Source organism: Heteronotia binoei, chromosome 7 (assembly GCF_032191835.1).
Source record: "Heteronotia binoei isolate CCM8104 ecotype False Entrance Well chromosome 7, APGP_CSIRO_Hbin_v1, whole genome shotgun sequence".
Taxonomy (NCBI): domain Eukaryota; kingdom Metazoa; phylum Chordata; class Lepidosauria; order Squamata; family Gekkonidae; genus Heteronotia; species Heteronotia binoei.
In genome coordinates, this window is record NC_083229.1 from 109,026,277 (window position 1) to 109,053,793 (window position 27,517).

General features: G+C 43.7%; 1 protein-coding gene across 1 annotated transcript in view; it reads right to left on the bottom strand.

Annotated features, from left to right (window-relative positions):
- The window catches only part of F13A1 (coagulation factor XIII A chain), a 118,675-nt gene that overhangs the window by 63,221 nt on the left and 27,937 nt on the right, over nt 1-27,517 (bottom strand). The window contains exons 4-6 of the mRNA XM_060244190.1: nt 13,642-13,893; nt 10,491-10,609; nt 5,586-5,693 (exon numbers count right to left, since the gene is read on the bottom strand). Coding sequence (XP_060100173.1) covers nt 5,586-5,693; nt 10,491-10,609; nt 13,642-13,893 — 479 coding nt within the window. The remainder of the gene's footprint in view (nt 1-5,585; nt 5,694-10,490; nt 10,610-13,641; nt 13,894-27,517) is intronic.

Sequence of the window (27,517 nt, forward strand, 5' to 3'; positions counted from 1 at the left end):
CATCTTTAAACATTTTATAATGGGACCATATACATTTTGGCCTCTAGGGCCTTCCAAGGTGGTCACTAATACTATGATAAACACACACTCACACATCCAGAAACAAATATATATAAACTGAGGCTAGGTGTTGCCTTCTCATATATTGTGCAGTTGCTGAAAGTTTAGGGAATAGGCCATGGGTAAGTTCTCACGGTAACTGCACATGCACAACAATCTTAAATTATATAATAATCTGGTAAGAAATTTCCCAAGTCTCTGGATGTGTGTGACATTCTCCAAGAGTTACAATACCGTGACTTCTAGAATGGCCCTAGAGGCAGAAACACATATGGCCCTATTGGTCATATGATATATTCAGGGCCAGCCTTAGACTGTCTGGCTCCCTAGGCAAGGCTGGCTTCTGGTTCTTCCTCTGCAGTGATAACATCACCAAGTCACATGGGTGGCACCCAATTTGGAGCCCCCAGAGAAGAAGATGAAGATATTGGATTTATATCCCGCCCTCCACTCCGAAGAGTCTCAGAGCGGCTCACAATCTCCTTTACCTTCCTCCCCCACAACAGACACCCTGTGAGGTGGGTGGGGCTGGAGAAAGCTCTCACAGCAGCTGCCCTTTCAAGGACAACCTCTGCCAGAGCTATGGCTGACCCAAGGCCATTCCAGCAGGTGCAAGTGGAGGAGTGGGGAATCAAACCCAGTTCTCCCAGATAAGAGTCCGCACCCTTAACCACTACACCAAACTGGCTCTCTCAAACTGGCTGGTGCCCCAGGCAAACACCTAGTTTGCCTAATGGCAGGGTCAGCCCCGGACATATTCATCAACGATGCGTGTTAAATAATCAACTCTGTGTGTAAAATGATTAAAGTTTATTTCAAGCGCATGTTGATGTTCTTTCTAGTCTGATCTTCAGAGTGTTTGTTTTTTATCTTTCAATATTTGCTACTGTGTACACGACAAATTTTAAAAAGCTATTTTTTGATAACATTTATCTTTAAGTTAGGTTGATCCTTCAAATTGTACTGGCATATTTTAGGGTTGAGCTTGTCTTTCCCTTTTTCGGTCCTTTGTTTACTGCCATAGCCCAAAGTTCAGTTCTGTCCCATTCACCGCCCAATCAGAATCACAACACAGTTCCCCCCAAATGGTTAGTGTTTATCAGAAAAGGAGAGAGATCCTAGAAAGAAACCCTGACCTATTTTACAAGAGAAATTGTCATCAAACTTCTGTTATTCGTTCCAATTTTACTCTTTTGCAATCCTTTTAGTAGAGTTCTTCTTAAAGGAAGTGGCATGTGAAGAAAAATAGGGCTACTGGGGTTTGCCCATCATGATAGCAAGAAAAGATTTTGCTTGCCGAGAAGTTTGCTTGAGGAAAGGTTGCGCATTTTTGCTGACTAATGATTGAACAGATAGCTATTAGCGAGCAATATTTTTCCTCCCAGCGATCTGAACCAAATCAGTGGAGGCTCTGTGGAAAAGGCTCCTTTGCTCTGTACCTTTTAATTATGTTGATGCAGAGCTGCTAAATTCTTGCCAGATAAATCACAACTCTCATTGAAGAGCTTTTGGCTGGATTAACTACTGGTTTCTAATTAGAAAAATCGACTTCCTGTGAACCCCTAGGATGGAATGAGATAAGGATTCAGCAGCAGGCCCAAAGGGGTTTCAGGATTTGACCTTTAGCTGTTGTGGATTGCCAGGTCTGTGTTGGAAAACACCTGGGGACTTAGGGAGTGGATCTGGAAGAGGGTGGGTTTTAAGGGGGGAGGGGCCTCAGCATGATCCAATGCCATAGAGTCCACCTTTCAAAGCAGCCATTTTCTCCAGGGGAGCTGATCTCTGCCAGCTGGAGATCAGTGCAAAAGTAGATTTCCAGGCTCCACCTGGAGACTGGTAACCCAGTGTGGAAGGGGTTGGAACAAAAGAGGCTTTTTATAAGCAACATGGAACACTGATATGTACAAACTTTGCCACCAAAACCAATCACAAACCAGATAACTGCCAGCTTTGAGAAATTAGAGGATGGCTGTGGAAATATCCTGCAAAAGCTGTAATATTTCTAGATTTAATACCACTTTCCCTCAAAGTGCACCATGTCTAGGGTTGCCAACTCCAGGTTGCAAAATACCTGGAAAATTTGGGGGTGGCGCCTGGGGAGGGCAGGGTTAAGGGAGGGAAGGGTCTTCAACAAGGTCTAATGCCATAGAGTCCACCCTTCAAAGCAGCCATTTTCTCCAGGGAAACTGATTTCTGTAGTCTGGAGAGCAGTTGTAATTCCCTGAGATCCCCAGGCCCTGTCTGGAGATCTCAGGGAATTACAACTGCTCTCCAGACTACAGAAATCAGTTGGGAAGCATAACATGTCTCCATATTCAAGTTCATATTTCCTGTGGGAAAAACCTAAGATTCTAGCCTGGACCAGACTTCTCAGGCAGGGTGAGGAGGCTTGCCTCAGAATTAGGGTTGCCAATCCCCAGGTGGGGGCAGGGAATCCCCCGGTTTGGAGGCCCTCCCCCAGCTTCAGGGTCGTCAGAAAGTGGGGGAAGGGGAGGGAAATGTCTTCTGGGAACTCTTATTTCCTATGGAGATTTATTCCCATAGAAAATCATGGAGAATTGATCCATGTGTATCTGGGGCTCTGGGGGCGGGGGCTGTTTTTTGGGGTAGAGGCACCAAATTTTCAATATAGCATCTAGTGCCTCTCCCCAAAATACCCCCCAAGTTTCAAAAAGGGGTCCAATTCTATGAGTCCCAAAAGAAGGTGCCCCTATCCTTCATTATTTCCTATGGGAGGAAGGCATTGAAAAGGTGTGCCATCCCTTTAACTGTGATGGCCAGAACTCCCTTTGGAGTTCAATTATGCTTGTCACAGCCTTGATCTTGGCTCCACCCCTAATGTCTCCTGGCTCCACCCCCAAAGTCCCCAGATATTTCTTGAATTGGACTTGGCAACCCAACTCAGAATGCAGACTGGAGGGTAGATTGGATGCTATTCTACAAAGCATCATTATTTAATGACCCCACAAAGCAATTGCAAACAGTGTTATATCCTTCCAAGCCCAAAGACATCAATGGATTTAGAAGTATGTATCTCTGCTCAGCATTGTTTTGCAAAGGCCTTCATGATCAAAATCTGGCCTATACTATTTTGGCCGTATACAGGGGTGGAATTCTAGCAGGAGCTCCTTTGCATATTAGGCCACACACCCTTGATGTAGCCAGTCCTCCAAGAGCTTACAAGGTTCTTTTTTGTAAGCTCCTGTAGGATTGGCTGCATTGGGGTGGTGTGCCAAACATGCAAAGGAGCTCCTGCTAGAATTCCACCCCTGGCCGTATAGATTCTCTGTCTCGCATGGAGTTAGGCTTCCCAATCCCCAGGTCCCAGCAGGGGATCTCCTGGTTTTACAAGTTTCCCCCCGCCCCCCAGCCAGCTAGCTGGCGGGGGAAGCCCCACCCCCCACAGCTCTAGATCTCCAGCAGTTTTAGGGAATAATCGGGAATTGATCTGCGGATATCAAGGACTCTGGCGGGGCTGTGTTTTGAGGTAGAGGCACCAAATTTTCAGTATAGCATCTAGTGCCTCTTCTCAAAATACCCCCCAAGTTTCAAAACGATTGGACCAGGGGGTCCAATTCTATGAGCCCCCAAAGAAGGTGCCCCTATCCTTCATTATTTCCTATGGAAGGAAGGCATCTAAAAAGGTGTGCTGTCCCTTTCAATGTGATGGCCAGAACTCCCTTGGAATTCAATTATGCTTGTCACACCCTTGCTCCTGGCTCTGCCCCCAATGTCTCCTGGCTCCACCCCCAAAGTCTCCTGGCTCCATCCCCAAAGTCCCCAGATATTTCTTGAATCGGACTTGGCAACCCTACATGGAGTTGCTAGGCCCTAGTCATTGGCTACCTCGGCTCCTGTTTCCTGCAGCAGAGGCAGGAGAAATTGTTTTTAAAACATTTTTTTCTTAAATGGTGTGATGTCACTTCCAGGAAAACCCAGGAGTGATGTTGTGCCTCTCTAGGAATTGCTGGGAACTTTTTTGTAAAACTATAGAGGGTTTTTTGCATTCTCAAATTATATCATGGTATCCAGGGCTTTTTTTTTGTAGAAAAAGCCCAGCAGGAACATATTTGCATATTTGCATCACCATTGTTTCACAGAGCATTTTTGTAGGAAAAAAAGCCAGCATGAACTCATTTGCATATTAGGCCACACCCCCTAATGCCAAGCCAGCCAGAACTGTGTTCCTGTGCTTTTCTGCTCAAAAAAAGCCCTGATGATATCTGACCCAAACTGCTGCTTAGTGTGATTATGTTCTATATAAAAGAGTTTCTTAAGTTTTGGCACCCAAGATAAACCACCTTACACTGTTTAACAACAGCAGTTCTATAACAAAAGCACATTACATACACCACCAGGCAAAATATGCTAAATAATACATCAGTCAGCCCCACATAATTAACAATATATCTAATTATCATCATGACGCCATCTGTGAATACTAAAATCCAGAGACTGGAGCTAGGAACAGACAAGATAGATCTTTCTAACTAGCAACTTTGCTCAGTGGCGACCATTTGATGACTCACTACTAATTGATAGTGGTACCAGCCCCATGGCGCAGAGTGGTAAAGCTGCAGTACTGCAGTCCTAAGCTGTGCTCACAACCTGAGTTCGAGCTGGGTTCAGGTAGCCGGCTCGAGGTTGACTCAGCCTTCCATCCTTCCGAGGTTGGTAAAATGAGTACCCAGCTTGCTGAGGGGAAAGTGTAGATAACTGAGGAAGGCAATGGCAAACCACCCCATAAAAAAAGTCTGCTGTGAAAACGCCATGATGCGACATCACCCCAGAGTCGGAAACAACTGGTGCTTGCACAGGGGACTACCTTTACTTTTTTACCATATGAAAGGCAGTGTGGTGTAGTGGTAAGAGTACCAGAATAGAAACTCTCATATTTGCAGAGAAATCTCATTAAAAAAAAAAGTGGGGATTTTTAAAAGAATATCAAAATAACAGACGCAACCTCTCTAACTTTAAGGGATGAATGTCCATTAAGATCTTGTGAGATGTTGATGGCCATTTTAGGGAGTTAAGAGGTAACAGCAAGAGTATTGCTGAGCATTCCAAGCTTTGGTTTCTGTCTGTCAAAGGAGAGGGAGAGATAGAGACCAAAAAAGCTAAAAGATGTAAGGAAGGGAATAAAACAGGGAAAGGGAGAGGAGAAGTTGAAGGGGAAAGTGTATAGAATAAGGTGGCTGGGTAGACTGGAGTGAAGCAAAGAGGAACAGTTGGCAGAAGGAGAGAAAGAAGACATAGTGGGGAGCAATGTCCCCTCTAAACTGCGGAATCTTGTGAGCAAAAATTCTACTTTGTGAGCTACTGGCACTAAAGTTGTGAGCTACTGCATAAATGAGTGGGGTCATCCTTCCTTAGGGGGGTCATCCTTCCTGAGCTAAGATAAAAATGCGTGAGCTGGAAGCTAAAAATCTGTGAGCTAGCTCACACTAACTCAGCTTAGAGGGAACACTGGTGGGGAGGCAAATAATAGGGGAAAAAGAGATTCCTCAGCAGTTCTATCGCCTTACCACTGCAGAGCCAACCCGGCTGATTTTGACAGGATCTCCTCGGCCAGACAAATCCAGTTTTGCTCGGTCCATCAGGTACAGGCAAGCATCCAAAACACCCTCTTCAAACTAAAGAGGAAAGAGGAACAGAACACTGATACAATCTACAAAGCAAAAAAGACATGAACGATCATTCCCTCAAAAGAGAAATCAGGGTGGCATAGGCTAATAAATAAACGTGCACGAACACACATTTACATGGTAACCTGTCTGTTTCAAGGCAGAACACTCTTCTTCAGATTTTCACTGATTTTTTAAAGTTAACATAAAGACCTGTGTCCAGAGGCCAGGGCTTCCCCACTGGCTGGGGCACACTCGACCCCCATCCATCCTGCCAGTGTCACTCAAGTGGCCTATGAAACCTCATGACACAACACAGACATGTTGGCAGAATACAGGTGGGCCTGATCCATTCCACACCTCTCAGTGCCAGCAGAAACAGCAGTGCCACCTCAGCAGCCAAACGGCCCCCCGTGGGTGCCAAAAGAGCCCTAGGCCTGCAAGCCACACGTGAAAATCTTGCAAGGCAAGGCACCAACCAAGGAAGGGAATGGGGGGAGGGGAGGTGCAATTTGGAAGGGGCTAGCTGAGCTATTTAGATCAAGCCAGTTCTGGGTCAAGGAGGTTTGCCTGGGGACTGCTCCCAGAGTGCAAGGCTGCCCAGAGAGAAGGAACTCTGAAGCAGGTATCTGGGGGATTAGAGAGGACCAGGGTGACTTGAACCCTCCTACCTTCTCATTCCACCAAGCAGGGGTGGAATTCTAGCAAGAGCTCCTTAGCATATTAGGCCACACGGGCCTGATGTAGCCAATCCTCCAAGAGCTTACAAGTCTCTTTTTTGTAAGCTCTTGGAGGATTGGCTACATCAGGCGCGTGTGGCCTAATATGCAAAGGAGCTCCTGCTAGAATTCTACCCCAGGCCCAAGCAACAAGTCCAGCATTTTAGCACAACCAACAACAAGCCCCACTGGAGGGAACGAGGACCCCTGTTTCCAGGTGGATGGGGCTGGCCCCTTTTGTTCCCCCCAACTTCAAAATCAAAATAGTTTCTTAATGGATCCTTAATGGATCTGGGGTTGTCCTGAAATTTGCATCCAACTAAACCAGACCACAGTACTGGTTTACAACTTCAAAGTCATCCTCTTGAAAACTTTTATTAGAGTTTACTAGGAAATGTGAAAATTGCATGGTAGTTAGATAGCAGGCAGTTATTAGACATTAGAGGAAATTTTAAACTGTTTTAAAACGTTTTATTCAAATATTTTAAAATCTTGGAAATTTTGTTAAGTTTGTATTTTTCTGTATGATTGCTCTAAGGACAGCTATAATAATACACAAACAAACTAGAAAATGATTCCTTCTTGGGTTTTATTAAACAAATCTGATAATGGTCCATGTTTTACATAAGCATAGTCTCCAGAAGGGTGGTTATTTATCTCAAACACGGGTGGAATTCTAGCAGGAGCTCCTTTGCATATTAGGTCGCACACCCCTGATGTAGCCAATCCTCCACGAGCTTACAAAAAAGAGCCTAATACGCAACGGATCTCCTGCTAGAATTCCATCCCTGATCTCAAATGTTCAATAGAGGTCACATGGTTCAGTTCTGTACTCTCCACAGTATAAAGATATATTGAGAGGTCCAGTCCTGTGGCAAGCCCTGGCTTAAATGAAATCTCATTCTAAATTCTCTCATCTGTCACACAATTTAAATAGTACATAATTCCAAGTTAGATTGGTTACTAGTTGCACTGTTTCTTGGTTAGCGCTGGACTAGAGCTTAGTGTGTCTTGCAAAGAGACCCAAATTAGAAAATAGTGACCTGAAACTGTCTCCTCTGAGAATGGACTCTAATAAAGGACTCTGAATGCTGGGATCCTGTGACAACAAGGACAGGAATAAATAGGGGGCAGAGCAGAGGCCTAAACAGAGCCAAATTCATTATCAAAGAGCCTGCCCTGTGATACAGTCCAATTTGCTCAGAAGAAATTGCATAGCAACCAAAAAAATGACACTGTCTCATGGAAAACAATTGCTCTGATGGTGGCAGAAGCACATGAATTCAATTATGAGCTTCTCTAATCGGTGGTAAACAAATGACAAAAGTATATATCTGTTGCAAGCTGGAACAAACATCTATGAAGCTTTCTCCTTACGTACTCAACTTTGACTCTCTTTGAAAATATTTATTTGTCAAAATAGCAACAATAAGTTGATTGTGTCACTGATTACTTAATGTAGTGCCATGATGCTGAACTATCCAAAGCAATCACAACCAGACTGAACATTGTACATTTATCATCATTCTTTTCCTTTGGCTCTATACCTAGAATTGCATTACCTTTTTGCCCCCCTTTTTGGAAGAACAGAATCTCATTACTAAATAATGGATTATGGTCCTATATGACAAAACTGAGATCACAATGGATGGGCGTGAACCAAACCTGAATCATAATTCGTGCTAAAAATGGCCGATTCCAACTGGTTTCTCTGATCCTGCCAAACCCAAACACAAACCAGTCTTTTTTCTTGGCATGCCATTCGGTTTGTGTTTGCTTCATTTTTCCAGACAGCCTGGCAATGGCCTGATTCCCTGGCCCCTGCACTTCTGGTCAGTTTCCAGTGAAACTGACTAGGTACCTCAGCCCCACTTTCTTCAGCCCTTTTGCTTCTGCTCAGTTTCCAGTGAAATTGACTAGATGTTGCTGTTCTGCTTTCCTCAGCCCACTGCAGTTTCTAGTCAGTTTGACTGGAAACTGAAGTGTAGGGGCTGGAGAGAGTGAAGCTGATGCTTCTAGTCCCTTTCCAAGCTTCCTGGGGGTGAAACTGACCAGAAGCTGCAGGGAGGCTTTTCTTTCTTTCCCCAGCTTGACATAATCCTAAAAGAGCAGTTTACTGAGGGCACCTGCTTTCAGGAGCTGTAGCTTGGCCCCCCAAAATCCAATTTGCACCAAACTTAGAGAGCTAGTAGAGGAGAGTTCTCTGAAGAGTTTGCAGCAAGTCTGGCATCTCTAACCCACTTGGGGGCCATTCTATGAGTTCCTGAACTGAACAGACCAACGAACCATGAATTGTTCAGGAAATTTAAAAAAAAAACCCACACAAAATGAAATGAACCACTGATTCAGGCAACCCAATGCACCATGACCCAAACCACTATTTTTGCATTCTGTGTCCATACCTAGTCAACACCTCCAAGGAGCTGCTTCCTGAAACAATATCACTTAAAAAAAACAGCATTTATTCTAGGAACTGGTCCACAGATCTCATTGATGTATTTCTGTCAGAAATGAATCTTTTTAAAATGGTACTATTACCACTGGGATACAAATCCATCACTGAGCTCTAAATCTAGGGCAAATGGCCATATTTGTTGGCAATAGAGTCCTGTAGTATGTTTAAAGATGAACAAATTTAGTATGGCATAAGCTTTTATAGGCAAGAGTTGACTGATATTACTTCATCTGATGCAAGTTTCTTTATTTTGTAACTAGTTTCAGAATTTAGTCTACAGTAGATTCCAGTCCAGTAGCAACAACTTTTTGAGGAATGTAAGCTTTCCAGAAATCTCCATTCCTACTTGAATCTGACAAAAGGAGCTTTGACTCTTGAAAGCTGATATCCCAAAGAATCTTGTTGGTTTCTAAGGTGCTAATGGGCTGGTCTCTGGCTGTTATGTTGTAGTTGTTGGCCAAAACAGTCCTTACTCAGATTTTGCCCTGGCCCACTTTACTCTATGTCTAACAGCACAACCTGAAGCAGAGTCACATCTTTATAAGCCAGTGAAACTTGAAGCATTTAACTTTGCTTCAGACTGCACTGCAAATCAGATTTCTCAGCACTGCTGTCAAGGATGCAAGTAAAGTAAATAAAAAGTGAACTTGGAAGCCAAGCTGTTGCCACCTGTATTTATAATGGGTTAATGCTGCCATTTCTCTCTCTCTCTCTCTCTCTCTCTCTCTCTCTCTCTCTCTCTCTCTATATATATATATATATATATATATATATAAGCTACATCTATATCAGTCTGTCGCCAATACAGAATTGCTGTATTTGTATTATTTGGGGATGTTGTTTTTCACACTTCTCATTTTATGCCATGTTGGATTATTTTGTTGGAATAATTTTTCTTTGTTGCTGATTTTGGAAGCCACCTTGGGCCTCCGAGGAGCAAGGCACAAATATTTTCAATAAAAAAACACTATTTTCCAAACAACAGTTTGACATATTTCCTATCTTGGACATGCACTTTATAACAATGTATTAACAAGTCCAAACTCATTAGACTGTAGGACAGAGACGCAGAGTCAGAATTTGCAAACCCTTATTCTTCAATAACCATGTTAAAATTAACAGGACCAAGTACCCAGTCTTTAAAAACTGTGCTAGTGTATCTGCTCTCTCAGTCTTCAGACACTGATCCTGCAAGGCTACATAATACTTCAGTTTATAAGCATTAGACTAGCCCAGAAATCAGTTCTGCAGTACAGTGACAGTGGGGTTGCCGAGTCCTACCTTGGCTGCGGGTTGGGAAGTCATCACCCAGAAGTGATATCATTGCAGCAGGCACATCTCTGGGTACACTCTAGCATTTGGGGGTAAAAACCTCTATGGTATCATAGAGTTTTAACCTGAACGCTAGAGCGCCCCCATGTGCCAGGCATGTCAAACAATGACGGAGCTCTTTAGGGGCAGGGATCCCCCCTGGCAGCCCACTCCATGCCAGTGGGTTGGGAGCCTCCAAAAAAGGGGAAACCTCGTCCCCAGCAGGAGCTTGGTAGCCCTAAATGATAGAGTTTATTTGCCGACGTTGATGGTCTCAGGGTTGAGACGGCACTTCAGGCTGCTGCATTTGGAAGGACTCACCTGACCATAATTCCAGCTCCTGGATCTTATATTGTCAGGGTCTCCATAGAAAATAATTCCAAGGTCATTCAGGACATACTCCTGTCGTTCCTGCTCGTCATCGAGAAACACAACATCCTCTGCATCAGAATGTTGTTTATAAAAATCTGGTTAATACAGGTGCTCGTCTTAAAATAGATGTCAGATTTTAATACTGGAAAATGATACAACAATAATGAAAAGGATGTGTTTTGTTCATCTGGCATAGCGGTCTCTCCTCGCACAGTCTCTGTAATTGGAAACCACGCATTCTTCAACTTAAAAAGCAAAAAAATAAAGGAATGGCGACTCCTAACTATTTTGAGCAGGATCTGTAAAGCATGATTAAAATGTCACCTCTTATCAAGCATTTTATGATTTTGCATGGCTAAGTTGAAAAGTCTGGGCGCAGTGATGCAATTAGGCCTCCGCATCGCAGATCAAAGAACAATTCTGAACTTCTTAAGGGTAATGGAGAGCAGCTCAATGTCAAAAGATTTAAAGGTAAAACCTCCATAGGGCTTTAAAAAACCAACTAGAGAGCAGGGCTGGAGGCTCAGAAGCAAGCCTTCTGTTTGGATATGTAATGCAAGCTTTTAAAGAGCCTTTTGCTTCTTTGCCTGTGGGCAGGGATGGAATTCTAGCAGGAGCTCCTTTGCTTATTAGGCCACACAGCCCTGATGCAGCCAATCCTCCAAGAGATTACAGAAAAGAGCCTTGAAAGCTCTTGGAGGATTGGCTACATCAGGAGTGTGTGGCTTAATCTGCAAAGGAGCTCCTGTTAGAATTCCACCCCTGCCTGTGGGAAAGAAGAATTGACTCCAGGCAATGGGCTAGGGAAGCTTTAGGAAAACTGGTTGGTTGCCTCCTGATCATCGGAGAAGGTCTGTGCCCATTCAACAGCTTCTGATATGAAGGAAGAGCAAGATTTTTATTTTATTTGGTCGATTCCTCCACTGGTCTTTGAGGTTCATGCTGGCAAGTAGCAACAGTGGCAAAATGCTCACAAACACGCAGCTCAAGGTGGACTGCTTACTCAGGAGTCAAGTTTGGTGTAGTGGTTAAGTGCGTGGACTCTTATCTGGGAGAACTAGGTTTGATTCCCTCACTCCTCCACTTGCAGCTGCTGGAATGGCCTTGGGTCAGCCACAGCTCTCATAATTTTCCTTGAATGGGCAGCTTCTGTCAGAGCTCTCTCAGCCCCACCCACCTCACAGGGTGTCTGCTGTGGGGGAAGGAGATAAAGGAGATTGTATTCCCAGTTACTATGCATGAAGTTGGACAACGAAGAAAGCTAAGAAAATGAAAGTTCATTCATTCAAAATGTGGTGTTGGAGGAAAGTTTTATGGATACTGTCAAATCAAGCCTTAATTCTCCCTAGAATCTAAAATGACCGAATTGAGGCTACCATACTTTGGTCACATCTGGAGAAGAGTCACTGGATTAATTTATAGGGTCACCATAAGTCAGAAGAAATTTGAAAGCACTGAAACAATGGTGACATCAGGGGGTGTGGGATAATATGCAAATGAGCTCCTGCTGGGCTTTTTCTGCAAAAAAGCCCTGCTTATTACACACAGTCCTCTGAAGCAGCCTTTACCCCTGTGCCATGCAAGGACTTGGGGATGGGTATTGGCAACTGACAGAGATATAATGCTAAAATGCTATAGCAATGTGCCAGTTGTAGATTTTAACAATATCACGAAATAGTTCCCTGAGGTGTGGTGGGGAATGGCTGCTACAAGGGAATGGTAGTTATGCAGGGAAACCCACCATGAGGAAGCCCTGTTGGTCTTTGCATTTAACCAGCAGCAGAGGAGGAGGAGGAGAAGACCGTACATTTATACCCCAGCCTTTCTCTCTGAATCAGAGTCTCAGAGCAGCTTACAATCACCTTTATCTTCTTCCCCCACATCAGATACCCTGGCTCTCTTTAGGAAACCATTGACAATTGTCACCATGTTGCCATCAGTACACGGATGACACCCAGCTTTATCTGCTGATGGATGGCCAGCCTGCCTCCGCCCCAGAAAATTTGGCCTCCGCGTTACAAGCCGCGGTGGAGTGGCTCAGGTTGAGTCGTCTGAAGCTGAATCCAACAAAGACAGAAGTCCTCTGTCTGAGTCACGGTGGCCTGGGAAGGGAAATCCCTCTACCAGCCTTTGATGGGGCGCCACTGATATCGGCGCTCAAAGTCAAGAGCTTGGGGGTGCTACTGGAGCCCACATTAGCTATGGAGGCCCAGATAGCAGCCACTGCGAGATCCGCCTTTTTCCATCTTAGGCGGGCACGACAGCTGGCTCCCTTCCTAGAGCACAGTGACTTAGCAACAGTGATTCATGTAACGATCACCTCGAGACTAGACTACTGTAATGCCCTCTACATGGGGCTGCCTATGTCCCGAATACGGAAGCTGCAGCTGGTGCAGAATGTGGCAGCCAGGCTGCTATTGGGTCTCTCTATTTGGGACTGTATACAGCTGGGGCTGCGGAGACTGCACTGGCTGCCAGTAGTATTCCGGATTCGCTACAAGGTGCTGGTTATTACCTTTAAAGCCCTATATGGCCAAGGACCTGTCTACCTTAGGGACCGTCTCTCCCCATATATTCCCCAGAGGGTACTCAGATCTGGATCACAAAATCTATTAGAAATCCCCAGGCCGAGGGAGGCGAGATTGAAGGCTACCAGAGAAAGAGCCTTCTCTATTGCGGCCCCCCACTGGTGGAACCAACTCCCAGACGATGTTAGAACCTTGCAGGACCTTGCCCAATTCCACAAGGCCTTCAAAAAAACATTATTTCGAATGGCCTTCAACCAAAGTACACAGATGCCCAACATCATGGCATAGAATTTAGCACCAAAATTGTTGTTTTAAAACTGCATTAATAATTTTAAATTGTAAATTGTTTAATTGTAACTAATATTATTGTAATTGTTTTTATTGTTTTATGGTTTGATTGTTTCACTGTTGATATTCAATGTTGTTAGCCGCCCTGAGCCTGCTCCGGCGGGGAGGGCGGGATATAAATACGAAAAATGAATGAATGAATGAATGAATGAATGAATGAATGAATGAATGAATAAAATGTACAAGTCACTTTAGATAAGATCAACAGGTTGCATGTGCCTTACCTGCACACCAGGGGTTGAAAACTATGTATGTATCTGTGTCTGGATTCCGTCTTGTCCTAAGAATGCCATATGGAGTCAAGACAGCGACATACATGCGGAACTTTCCCACAATGCAGTTTGGTGCTGACAAGATGGCCAAGCTGACAGAGTTGTTTTCATTCTGGGTGATCTTTGCTCCCCATTCCCCCTTTTGCAGTTCTTTTACCAAAGGAAGACGAATGTACGTGCCTTTGTTTGGTTGGGGATAGCGCCCTGCAGCAGAGGAAAGAGGAAGGAAGGAATACAATGAAGCGAATAAATAACTTTTTTTAGTTTATCTCATCCTGGTAGAATTTGTTGCTATTCACCAACAATGGGAATAAAATCACAATAGATTTGGCAGCCACAGAAAGGTCATCTAATCCCAGAACAAAGTTTGAGTCCAGCGGCACCTTAAAGATCAACAAAGTTTTATTCAAAGTATGAGCTTTTGTGTGCGTGCACACTTCCTCAGATACAACACAATGGAAATTACCAGTCCATACATATCAGCGGAGAGTGAGCACTAAATCAGCATGCAATATAATGAAGATGTTTAACAGATTAAGGAATAACAAGTTTAGTTTATATGGTTACCATTTGCTTGGGTTCAATTCTGCGGGGGGGGGGGGGGTGCGGGAGATGGAACATAGTGAAAGAAAGAAATATGTCAAACTTGAGGAATAATTGTGGAATGCTGAGAGTAATTAATGAGACCCTCCTATTATGCTCCATCAGTCTCCTCTCAAGCATGGAAGTGACCTTCCAGCATCTTCTTCTTTGAAATGGGGTTCAATTGGCTGTGTAGAGTTATCTCCCTCATCCCCAGACCAGAGAAACACATTCCAATCTAACATTCCATATTACATTAAGTTCTACTATTCATTATGTTACATTACGGTCTACTATTCTAACCTATTATTCCAAATAAAAAATAAAATAAAGAAGACATATGGCTCTTCCGGGGGATTGGTGAGAATATAGATGTCAGAGCTGAATGAGGCTAGCATATGTAGTAAGATAAGAAATCAATATCCCTATTAAGTCCTGGGGATTCCATTGTTCTGAATGTTGTAATAAACTTGTAATGCAGCCATTTCCCTTTCTAGTCTGTTCCTGAAGTTCCTTTGCAATAAAACAGCTACTTTGAGGACACCCACTTCCTATAATGCTGCTTTCCCCCTGCTGTTAAGAAGGAAAAAAGAAAACTTTGTGTTTGAGAATCCTGCTTTGTATTGTCTCCTTGCCTGCACCAAAATACACAACAGATAGCAAGTGTTGCACCTGAGAAAGGTACTATCAATGGCTGAGTACTGCCTAGTATGGGACTGATTCCTTTCCAAGCACAAAAGTTCACAGACTAAGCCATGACATTCAAAATGGAATCTAGACGGTAGACCTGGCACCCACAAAACCTTAAACTTGGCCTCCTTACTGTGGTTCTCATCAACATTCAGTGCATTTCTGTCTATCTTGACTCATAGATTTTGGTTCTTAAGATTTTGGATGACATAACCCCAAAAAACCTTCCACATTACCTAGAATATCTGGGCCATGCAAAAGAAGAAAGAGAACTTCAAAAGAAACAGAACAAGAAGGGGGAGGGGGGAAATCAATAACAAATTTGGAAAGATACACTAAAGGACACTTCAAAAGGTGGCTTTCTAAGGGAAGAAGGTGTCGAAATATACACTAAAGAGACAACCAACAGGAGAATCTGCTAACAATTGGGATTCTGTGAGCTGCATGAAGCTTCCTTCTTTTGAACTGTTGCTAGAATTGACCTTTGCTTTCTTTGCAGTAGGTTTTTGCTTTCAGTTTTGCTACAGTAGAACAGCAAACCCAACCCAGAGAAAAGCCCACCATTTAGAGAAACTGAAATGTCAAGAGAAAAGCATCTTGCTGAACTGGAATATCTGAAAAACATAGATGTGTTATTTTCGGAGGGAGGGTGTATACTACTATTTTTAAGCCTGTCATCTACAACTTTTTTTTTTCCTTTCCAGTGTCCTAAATGTCTGTTGGAAATGTACACGTATCCAGCAACTGCAACAGATACCAATCGAGACATGATTAAGTCAAAGTAAAAAAAAAAAAAAGTATGCTAAAAGTTATGTACTAGGCACTGTTCCTAGTCAGACACAGCGCTTTCATCATCATAGTTTATTACATTCTCAAGACCAGGATACAGTATGAACATATGGAGAAGTAAAAACAGACATAATATACAAAGTAAAAATCTAAATTTAAGAACCTTTAAAATGCAAATCCCGCAGTCTAAGAATTGATGCACAGAACTCAGCGACTGTATACGTAATCTCTGGATTCTTATCTGATAAGAGCCAATAAAGTCTTGCTTTGTTTGTATTAATATAACCAGGTGTCTTATCAACTAATGGAGTGATAATTCTAAAACGAGCCTCCCTATAATATGGGCAACTGAAAAACATACGCTTTACAGATTCAACCTCGCTTAAGGAGCATGAGCAGAGCCTTTCAGAGTAAGCCTTTCAGCCTTGCATAGACACAGTGCCTTTTTTTTTTTTTTTGCAGAGAAAGCCCTGCAGGAGCTCATTTGCATAGCAGGCCATACCGCCTGACCTGGGAGCACATGGCTGCCACATGGCAGGTTGGATCAGCTGGAGCCCTGGTCAGCCCAGACTGAGCTCTGCTCCTGTGGGCTCCGGCAGCGAAAAAAAGCTCTGGTCAGACATACAATGGTTTGTTACAGAAATGAGCCTTAGAAATCTGGCTCATATGATTCCCCCTGGCTTATAGGCTTCCTTTTCTATCACTCACTTGAAGACTTCTGCTTTCCTGACAAATCATTAGGCTTACCAGGTGCCTGCTAATGGCGGGCAAACTCTTGGTTATTGTTGCCAATGCCCACTGACCCTTATTTGGTCAGGGACAGAAGCAGGCTGGAAAAATAGGGTGGGGTGGCAATCTTTGTCACCTCACAATGACATCACTTCTGGCATGACCCAGGAGCACTGGTATTGCACCAGGGTGACATTTAGCACTAGAATTTGGAGGTGAGTGAAAGAGGTTACCCACCAGATTCCCCAGAGGTCTAAATAAAAATCCCTGGTGCAACGCCAGTACTTCTGAGTCACACTTGGAAGTGACATCATCACATAGTGCCAAAGAGCACTGCCCTGGTGCAATCAGGCTGGAAGTGACATCATTGCACAGCGCCAAAGATCATCCCCCCTGCAATAAGTACCCCTTTCCCCTCATCTCCCACTAACATTACTGGATAGGGTCATGTGGGGAAAACATGAGCCCATGGGTTTTTAAGGTTCATTCCCATACTGTTTATATCTGAATGCAATCAAAATAGGCTAAATTGAGATCTCTCTCAAGGCCAAACTAGTTGTGACAGTGTCCTTGTGACTGCCATGAGGGTGCCACCAGCATTTTGAAGTCATTTAAAAATGCCACAATAACCTAGTCCTGATCAGGCCCACAATGCAGCAGGCTGCGGCACTTGTCATGTCTTATGTGCTGGATCTTCTGTACCCCTCCCCCCCCAAGATGTTTCAGCACTTGAAAAGGAGCAGGAGGAGGATAAGAGCACCTCAACCACCCACTGTGGGCGCAATCCGAATCAGACCATTATGGCCTTCTTAAAAGACTTTCAAAGGGCAGGGGTGTCCTCCTGGTGGCCTGTGGCCACAAGGATGTCATCAGGTTTAGTTTGACCCTCAGTGGTTCCAGACTCCTGGTCTTCTCTTTCATGGGAGTTAGAAGAACAAGCCCACTTGCAAATTTTCATATGGATTGCAAGGCCTTTCTTTTCAGCTTAGAACTAAACTCTGTTTTAATGCAAGAAGGGCCTCCTTTGAGCGGCTGGTATCATATTGCACTCATAAGGATGCATTTTATCATTAAGGCTTTATTATTGATCATTGCTTCTAAAGATTGTTTTAACATTTATTTAAATATTTATTATATTTATTTCATTGATACCTTGCCTTTCCCCCCTCCGAAATGGGGAACTGAAGCAGCTTACCTTGTTCTCCTCCCCTCCATTTTATCCTCACAACAATCCTGTTGTAGGTTCGTCTGAAAGGGTGTGATTCTCCCAAAATCACCCCCATGAGCTTCCATGGCGGAGTGGGGATTCGAATGTGGGTCTCCCAGATCCAGTTCGACCCTCTTAACCGCTACATGGCACTGGCTCGTTTGAATTATTACTTTCATGTTTGTAAAATAGCCTTGACTATCTGAAATGCAGTGTGCAAAAACTGAAATAAATTAATCCAGCACCACATGAGGAAGAACACTTAACATGCCAAATGGGCTATAGTCAGGGCTTTTTTGGAGCAGGAACACACAGGAACACAGTTCCAGCTGGCGTTGTGTCAGGGGGTGTGGCCTAATTTGCAAATGAGTTCCCGCTGGGCCTTTTATACAAAAAAGCCTTGCATGAAACATTGTGACATGAGGGGTGTGGCTAAATATGCAAATAAGTTCCTGCTGGGCTTTTTCTACAAAAAAAAGCCCTGGCTGTAGTTATTATTCAAGTGACACAAGATTAATCATCTGAGGGAAATGCCACCCTTGCTGCAGGTTTTTTTTGGGGGGGAGAGGAGGGGTAGAATACATACAGAAGTGGCTGCACAGCTTAGTTCTCTCTTAGGAAAACGTTACCTGCACAATGTCCCCCAAGTATCACCGCCTATTATTTCCTTTCTCTAAATTAAAAAAAGGCACTTGGGTTATAAAACGACCCCAGAAAGTGACTGATTTTGCCACTGGGGTGCTTTTTCACACCGGCCAACATAATATATCGGGGTTAAAAAAGATTTTATGAGTTTTTACAAAGGAAAACTAATGCAGGAGATGCAGTGAACAGTTACAGTTGTCTATAGGTTTGGGTAAACAGACTTTAATTGGAAAACATTTTACCTCACCATAGAGAGGTATATCCTAGAGAGAGGGGGAAATAACTCCCCAGATATCCAGGGCATTGGTGATTAATGATGATAAATGTTTCCTTGACAGGTTATGACAAATTTTCTAATACCTTGGATACCAAGTTTGGTTACTGTGAAACACTCACTTCTACTAGCAGAAATATGGATTTTCTGGGTGACAATTGGAATTTGAACATACGAAACTGCCTTTTACTGATTGGCCTATCCTGGCCAATAATACTGAAACCTTTCACTGGAGGTAGCTTTCCAGGATCCCAGGGGTCTTTCAGATCACCTATTACCTGGTCCTTTAACTAAAGATTCCAGGAACTGAAGCTCTGCATGCAAAGTAGATGCTTTAGAACTCAGCCCCATCTTCTCCCCAACCCTGAATCATAGGGTTGCCATATTGCTCCTGGCAACCAGAGTGAGGTGGGGGAGGACTTACCAGGAGTGGGAGGGAGGCCCATGCTATGTCACCGGTGACATAATTTCTGGTGTGTACTGGAAGAAATGTCATCATATTATGCAATGCTGTGGTATTTGAGGGAAAACTCTATAGTAAAACATTCTATGATAAAAAAAACCCCTCTACCATAGAGTTATTATTGCCCAAATACCAGAGTGTTGCCATGACATCACTGACATAATGACATCACTTCCTGTATACACCGCAAGTGCCATTGCCACATTGCCAGTGATAGCAGCCGATGTTTGCCTCCCTGTTGGTAAATTCCCCTTCTAGCCACCTGATTGGCAGCGGAGGGCAGGGCCTGGCAACCATACAGAATTTGGCTTGTGGCAATACATCTCAACTACAATTTGTACAGATTTGAACAGGGCTTTTTGGGTAGAAAAAGCTCAGCAGGAACTCATTTAGACCACACCCCCTGAAGACATCGTTTCTCGCAGGACTTTTTTGTGGGAAAAGCCCAGCAGAAACTCATTTTCATATTAGGCCAAACCACCTGACACCAAGCCAGCCGGAACTGCGTTCCTGCTCAAAAAAAGCCCTGGATTTGAAACAAAGTAAACAAAGACGTTTTTACAGGAAAAATGAACCTCCTCACTTAAGAGCTATCATTTAAGATTTACTGGTGTGACTCTGATTTCTGCTCCATGTTTTAGGCAGGTTTTCCTTTTTCTAGTGTGACTTTGCTGGTTAGATTGTTTTTCTTTTTGTGTTCTTTTTATTCTCCTGTTAATTTATATTTCTCTTCTTGTGTAAACAATTTGGTATGAAGAGTTTTTAATGCCTGCAAACGGCTTTGTTTTTCAATCGAAAAGCAACATAAAATTTTTAATATATTATATCTGTCTTAGAGATTTATTTACGCAGACTGATACCACAAGTCCCCTATGATCGCTTTAATTTTTGATAGTTCATACTAAATTAAAGGGATAACCAGGAGCTGAAAGTGAAATAGTCCCTCCTTGGATAATTCGGGGCTCTTGATACATTATTTTGATCTCAGGATGCCACTTCTCTTCTTTTCATGGACTTCATATATCTCCAGGCTACTATTTGCATAAACTTCAACCATCTATGAATATCAAGATAATCACCATAATCTTATTTATGTAGTCTTTCATTGAATGAAAAATCTTTGTAAGGAGAATATGCACAGACACACATATTCTTCTAGAGTGTTTCCCATTTGCAGGGTCGTGACCTGGTACCAAGCCACGGAAGTCTTGCTACCAGGTCACAAGAAAAGCCAAAGCTAGCCCCGCCCCCATCAAAGTTAGCCCCACCCCATCTCTGTGTTGTGCAGAGAGGAGCTGGGCTGCCTCTCCTTCCTTCTCTGCTGCTCCCAGTATTTGAGAGAAAAGCTAGCATCCACAGGCACTTTAGACCCATGAAGTGTTCTTCAGGGTATGAGCTTTCATGTGCTTTGCAGTATGTTTTTTTGGGGAGATTTCCCCGGGAGACCTGGGCAGCAAAGAAGGGTGTGTGTGTTTTTTTCAGCTGGGAGGGGCAGGGAGTGGGCATTCCAGTAGCTATTTTTTTTACCAAACGATCCCTGGGCAGAATTTTTGCTGGCTGGGGTCATCTGATGGTGAGAAAGGCTTTCTTTCTTTCTTTCTTTCTTTCTTTCTTTCTTTCTTTCTTTCTTTCTTTCTTTCTTTCTTTCTTTCTTTCTTTCTTTCTTTCTTTCTTTCTTTCTTTCTTTCTTTCTTTCTTTCTTTCTTTCTTTCTTTCTTCTTTCTTTCTTTCTTTCTTTCTTTCTTTCCCTGCAAGTGATGCTCTGTCTGTATTCTTGGTGCTGGGAGGCAGGGAAGCAACAGTGGGAGGGCTTCTAGTGCCCTGGCCCCACTGGTGGACATTCTGGTGCTTTTTGGGCATTGCTTGAGGGAATTTTGAACTGGATAGTCCACTGGCCTGTTCCAACATGGCTCCTCTTATGTTTATGTTCTTTCTTTCCATGTCTTTCTTTTCTTTTCCTTTCCTTTCCTTTCCTTCCATTTCATTCTTTCCCTTTCTTTCTTTCCCTTTTTCTTTCTTTCTTTCCTTCCATTTTTACTGAATGAAACTTTTCTGTTCAGCATACTGTTGTTGCAGACATAGGAGCTCTGCCAATGAAAAGTTGGCACCCCCAGTTGTAGTCAGGAGACCTTCTATGAGATTTCTGTGTGAGTGAGTGAGAGTAAGAGGTATGGGGCAGAAAGAGTTTATTGAAGATTACTGCGGTATATTTCAACAGCACTGGAAGAGATGATACTATGAACTTGGCACCATTTTACTGGTCCTGCTTTTAACAGCTGTCTGACACCAAAATTAAACTCCTCCTGTATATATTAAAAAGGATGAAAGTACAGTAGTTCACTGCCTAAGTATCTGCACAACAGGTTGCTTTTAAAGGCATGGGAAACACAGCCAGTAAAAAGCTGCAAGCCTCTCATAAATATCCTTTTTGGGATAACTGCAGAAAAGCATGTATGAACTTCATATAACGAAATTAATTCATTAATTGCAGTACAATTCTCTGCTGCCTTTCACAGCAATTTCCCCATGTTTCAACCAAAGAAAAGTATGAAAAATAGCTGTCGAAAGATTTTCTTGAAACCAAGCAAGCTTGGTTGTAACTTGAGACAGGGTTCCAGTAGCAGCAGCTGAAGGAAGGGCCTACTAAATGTGTCAGCATATTTTGAGGTAGAGCAGCTGCCAGGACCCAGTGTGGGTGGTACACAGTGCTGGCATTCCTGATGGCAATGGCAACAGCACTCCCAACTGCATACACTGGCCAGTGCTGTTGAGGAAGGGATGTGTATGTAGGTGGTGCAGGCAACTGGACATGGGCATTAGGAGTGCTTGCAAGCTGGAGAAGAATACACAAACAGATAGGTGCATGCAGGTGTGGGGGTGAAAAGAGAGGACTGCCCACTTTCCACCCACCCCCATTTTGGCTCAGCATGAGTTTCAGAGAGATTTTTCTGAAAATGAATTTACTTCCAAAGAGGCAGGTTTGGGGGAGTCCCCTGGAAGTGACATCACAGGAAAAGGTGGAGTTCTGGTTCACTGTGCCGCGGAAGTGACATCACTTGGTCCTTGACACCACAGGAAATGACATAATTTCTGTCTCCCAGCTCCACCTCCAAAGTCTCCTGCTCCACCCCCAAATTTTAGTGGGCCACGAAGGTGTATAAATCACCAGGCCACGGGAAAGAAAAGTTTGGGAAACCCTGCTCTAGAAAAATACTGGCTTTCTGTGTGAAAGGTGGCTAGAAAATAAGGCTTTGCAACGTGGACTTTATGGCATTATACCCTACTGCAGGGCTTTTTTTGTAGCAGGAACTTCTTTGCATATTAGGCCAGACACCCCTGATGTAGCCAGTCCTCCTGGAGTTTACAGTAGGCCCTGTACTAAGAGCCCTGTAAGCTCTTGGAGGATTGGCTACATCAGGGGTGTGTGGCCTAATATGCAAAGGAGTTCCTTCTCAGGATCATTTTATAGAAAAAGAGGTGCTGGAACTCATTAGCACAACTCATTTTTTTTGGGGGGGGGAGAGAAAGAACAATAAAATGTAGAGGTTCCGGAGCCGCACTCCTGTGAGTTCCTGCCCAAAATGAGGCCTGTTCCTGCTACAAAAAAAGCCCTGCCCTACCGAGGTTCCTCCCCTCTCCAAACCCCATCCTCCCCAGGCTCCTCCCCCAAATCTCCAGGTATTTCCCAAGGGGCATTGGGCTACCCTAGTGTGTAATATCAGCATCTGGGCTGATTCTTTTTTTGCTTGCAATAATTTTCTTTTAATCTCAGACAGGTATGTTCCCAACTTGATGCCCTCTTTTGGCGGCGCACACTTTTTAATCGGTAGCTGCAATTCAGCGGCACCAGGCAGACATTTAATAAATGAACTGCAGCCCCATTTGGCTGTAAAACATTAGTCTCCATTTATCCACAGTGGTAAGAACTCCAGAGAACAGAAATGCCTCAAGGAAAAATGGCAAATCAATTTATGGGCTTCAGAATAAAGGAGAAAGAAGGACCGGGGAAAGGCCGGTGTGAAAGCTTCAGTCTTCGATCTCCTCACTCTCTAAACCAGGGATTCCCGTCCTCATTGAGCATGCAGGCTCTTCCGGAACCTTAAGGAGGGGTAGTGTGAGTCTGGCTGGGGCGGGGATCAATCTATGGCTTTCGGGAAGAGATACTGTTTAGTTTCAACTTCTGAAGAGGTCACTCTCCCTGTGGCCACAGGGAGAGGTGCCAAGCCCCAGGGGTGATGAACTCATTTGTTATGAGGGCCAGCTCTGACATAAATGAGACCTTGTTAGGCTGGGCCATGTGTGTCATGCAATATAATGCCAGATAGCAGACACAGACAGACACAATTAAAGGGTTTTAAAAAAAAAAACCTTAAAATAAAACGTGCTTAAAACATTAGCACTCCTGCAATATTTTGTTTATTTAGCAGTCTCTGATAACTGATACCTCTTGTTCTGAATTATTGCATCAAAAACTGGAGAGCATGTCTGTAGTAATCTTGAGTATGCTGTTCAGGTGTTGTTCAGGTGTGTATCTATAAGTTGCAAACGTACTTTTGATTTGCTTGCGGGCCTGACAGGACCCCTCCGGGCATGTTTGACACCCCTGCATTAAGAGAAGCTGCACTTATGGCCACGCTGAGGAGAAATGACTATGATGTGCGGCCTGAAATCAGCTTTGCTCTTCAGACAACTGGCAGCAGCAACCCCAAGTCCCTTGTTTTTGCTATTCCCTTCAAGATCCTTCGGATTTTAACCCCATGACTCAAGAAGTAAGCAGGAGCCAAGAAACATATTGGTAGGTATCCTGACACCTGTGTAGGGTTGCCAGGATCTCCCTGCCACTGGTGGGGGATGGGGGATGAGGTTGCCAGATCCAGGTTAGGAAACTCCTGGGGATTTGGAGATGGAGCCTGGGGAGGACAGGGGCCTCAGTGGGGTACATTGTCGTAAAGTCCACCCTGCAAAGCACCCATTTTCTCAAGGGAAGCTGATCTCTGTAGTCTGGAGACACCCAGAAGATGGCAAAAAAAAAAAAAACCCTCTATGATCCCTGACCAAACTGGCCTGGAAAAAATTTGATGCCTGACCTCATATTTCCTGAACATGTAAGATAGGGCCACAAGAACTATGTGCTGAAACTAAGCACGGCCCTATAACCACTATACCATGCTGGAGCCGTTCCATAGTTCTCTACTAACTATTCTTTGTTTCAAGGAACCGTTCCTTATTAAAATGTAGAATTCCTTTCCAAAAAGAAATGCACCATATCTGCAAAAAGCAATATAATTAAAATTAAAAAGGTAAAGAAATGACTATGCAAACACCAATTATTTCTGACTCTGGGGTGACGTATCGCAACATTTTCACGGCAGACTTTTTACGGGGTGGTTTGCCATTGCCTTCCCCAGCCATCTACACTTTCCCCCCAGCAAGCTGGGTACTCATTTTACTGGCTTTGGAAGGATGGAAGGCTGAGTCAACCTTGAGCTGGCTACCTGAACCCAGCTTCCGCCGAGATTGAACTCAGGTCGTGAGCAGAGAGTTTGAACTGCAGTACTGCAGCTTTACCACTGTGTGCCACAGAATGCCATATTCTAACAGCATACTGTCAACATTCTGACATAAATGATGTTATTCTCTTAGAGTCTCGCCATTTGGTTTTTATTTTGGAGCTCTATGTGTGACAGTTGTAGCAGGCTAGGCCATTAAAAAAAATAGTGTGATAAGAGGCATTGTTTCTTGCAGTGTACACGCTTGTTTCTTTCTTTTATCCCACTAGTCAGACATGGTTTTCAAAATGCTAACAAAAAGCTTTGGAATATGTGAACAGAGATGGATGACAGTGGGATGAGTGTACACGCCCACAGGCAACGATGCCTCAATCATACCCTTCTTCAGCTCTCTGGAAAACAAAGTATTAGCAGCCATCTTTCACCCCCCATTTACACAACGCAGATTGCTGAGCTCAGCAGATGTTGTGTGTTACATGATGTGACCAGCAGAGGGAGCACCAGGACTCAAAACAAGGGGGATGGGTGCCATCGGCTGCCATGTTTGCAGTTGCTGCTTCCCTTTGCAAAATGCTTGGGCCAATATTAATTTCCCTCTTTCATATTTTAAAGGTAATATTTAAAATCCAGGAGACAAGGCGGGGGGTGGAGAGAGTTGACAAAGAGAACTTTTTCTCCCTCTCGCAAAATACTAGAACTCAAGGGCATCCAATGAAGCCGTCAAGCAGTAGATTCAGGTTGAACAAAAGAAAAGACTACTTTATACAAAGAGTGATTAAAAGGTAGAATTCATGGGCAGAAGATGTCGTGATGGCCACAGGCAGGGCTTTTTCTATAGCAGGAACTCCTTTGCATATTAGGACACACGCCCTTGATGTAGGCAATCATCCAAGAGCTTACAGGGCTCATAGTATAGGGCCTACTGTAAGCTCTTGGAGGATTGGCTACATCGGGGTGTGTGGCCTAATATGCAAAGGAGTTCCTGCTACATAAAAAAGCCCTGGCCACAGGAATAGGCAGCTTTAAAAAGAGACCGGTTTCTCACTCACCCTACGATGCTCTGACGTTCCTCTTTTCAGTGCGGCGTCCTTCCGACTTCCCACTATCTGCCCCGGGGCTTCATCTTGCATCACCGTTTTTGCGCAGCGACAAGAAACTGGTTTTTAGTGGTTTCTGTTTACTGCACAAAAACCGCGACACAAGATGAAGTCCCGGGGCAGATAGTGGGAAATCGGAAGGACGCCACGCTGAAAAGAGGGACATCAGAGCAGCGTGGGGTGAGTGCGAAATCAGTCAGGGATTGGACAGATTTATGGAGGACAGGTTTATCAGTGGCTACTAGCCATTGAGACTAAAGAGAACCTGAATCCCAGTTCCAGGAGGCAACATCTATCACCTCTATGCCCTGTTGTGGGTCCTCCTGAAGAACTGGCTGGCCACTGTGTGAGACAGGATGCTGGACTAGATGGACCATTGGTCTGATCCAGTATGGCTCTTCTTATGAAGCACTGACCATAACAGGTTAGATTTAAAGCATCACTTGCTTTTGCGTTTAATTATGTAATGCTACTGCCTTTAACAATGCAATCCTGTGCAGAGTTAATCGGATCTAAGCTGACTGAAATCAATGGGACCAGCTCTGCTGCGGATTGCACCGTAAACAAGCTCATTTTCCCCCCAGCTTCGTTCTGCATTTCGGGGAGATGTTACACAGGGTGAAGTTAATGCGCTTCCCCCTTGGTTTGGTTCATTTCTTTAACTCAAATGGACCCTTCATACACAGTAGCATAATTGGATTTCAGGCCTGTCTTGAAAATATGAGAATTGTGACAGAATGATAAACAGCTACGATGGTTTTGTCAGAGGGGTACAAGCCTTATTATAAGGGGAAAGTTGTCGGTGGGTTTTACCTTTCATTTGAAAGGCAAAATGAAACTGTGGGACACATACATGAAGCTGTCTTGTCCTAGGGTTGCCAGCTCTGGCTTGGGAAATTCCGGGAGATTCCGTGCGAACCATGGGAGACTGGAATTTAGAGAGGGGAGTGAGCTCACCAAGGATGTGAAGCCTTAGAGTCTACTCTCCAAAGTGGCCATTTTATCCAGGTGAACTGGTCTATTCAGTCTAAAATGATATCTATAATTTGGGTTGAGAAATACCTAACCTCAGCCATACCACCAATGGAGAACCTGCTAGTGGTTAATCTTTGCACACAAAGGGAGACATTTTTTTAAAAAAAACAACTTTTTACTGTTTTATATATTTGAACCATTCAGATCACAGTTTGGAACTTCTGCAATCAAAACAGATTCATGTAGGCAGTGGAAGAGCAAAATTCATGTTCTGTAGCACTTTAAAGGCCAACAAAATTTCCAGGGTATTTCTCGAAGTGGGTGGGGAACAGAGTCAGCCAATGTGATGCAAGAGCCGTTGATTGATGGTTTGACAGGCCAAAGGTTGATGCACCGCAGTCCCACCCAGTCCCAACCAATCAGGTTGCTCAGTTTTGCCAAGACAAAAGGACTTTTATTATATTATAGATAGATGAGGGAAGTTCGATGTTCATCCACAACATAAATTTCAAAATTCTAATATTTAAATGTCATACATTTTTCCACTGTGTCACAACATTTCCCCAGTTTTGCAAAAGTTGACTGGAACAATTCCTGTTCTTGGCAACATCTTGTTCAGTATGACTGATTTTTTTAAAAAAACTGTCTTTTTTCATTGTGCCATTTGGAATAAAGTTTGCTGCCAGGCTGATCAATCAAACAACAAGCTTTTTAAAAAATGAAATACATATTTTTTTTATTTGTATAATTTTAAAAAATGGCAAAGGCCCACTTCATCAGAACATTGCTTCAGAGTGCCTTTAGCAAATGGTTACAAATTGTTCCCATGTTCTAAAACAGAACCCTTCAGTTGATTAAAGAATTAGC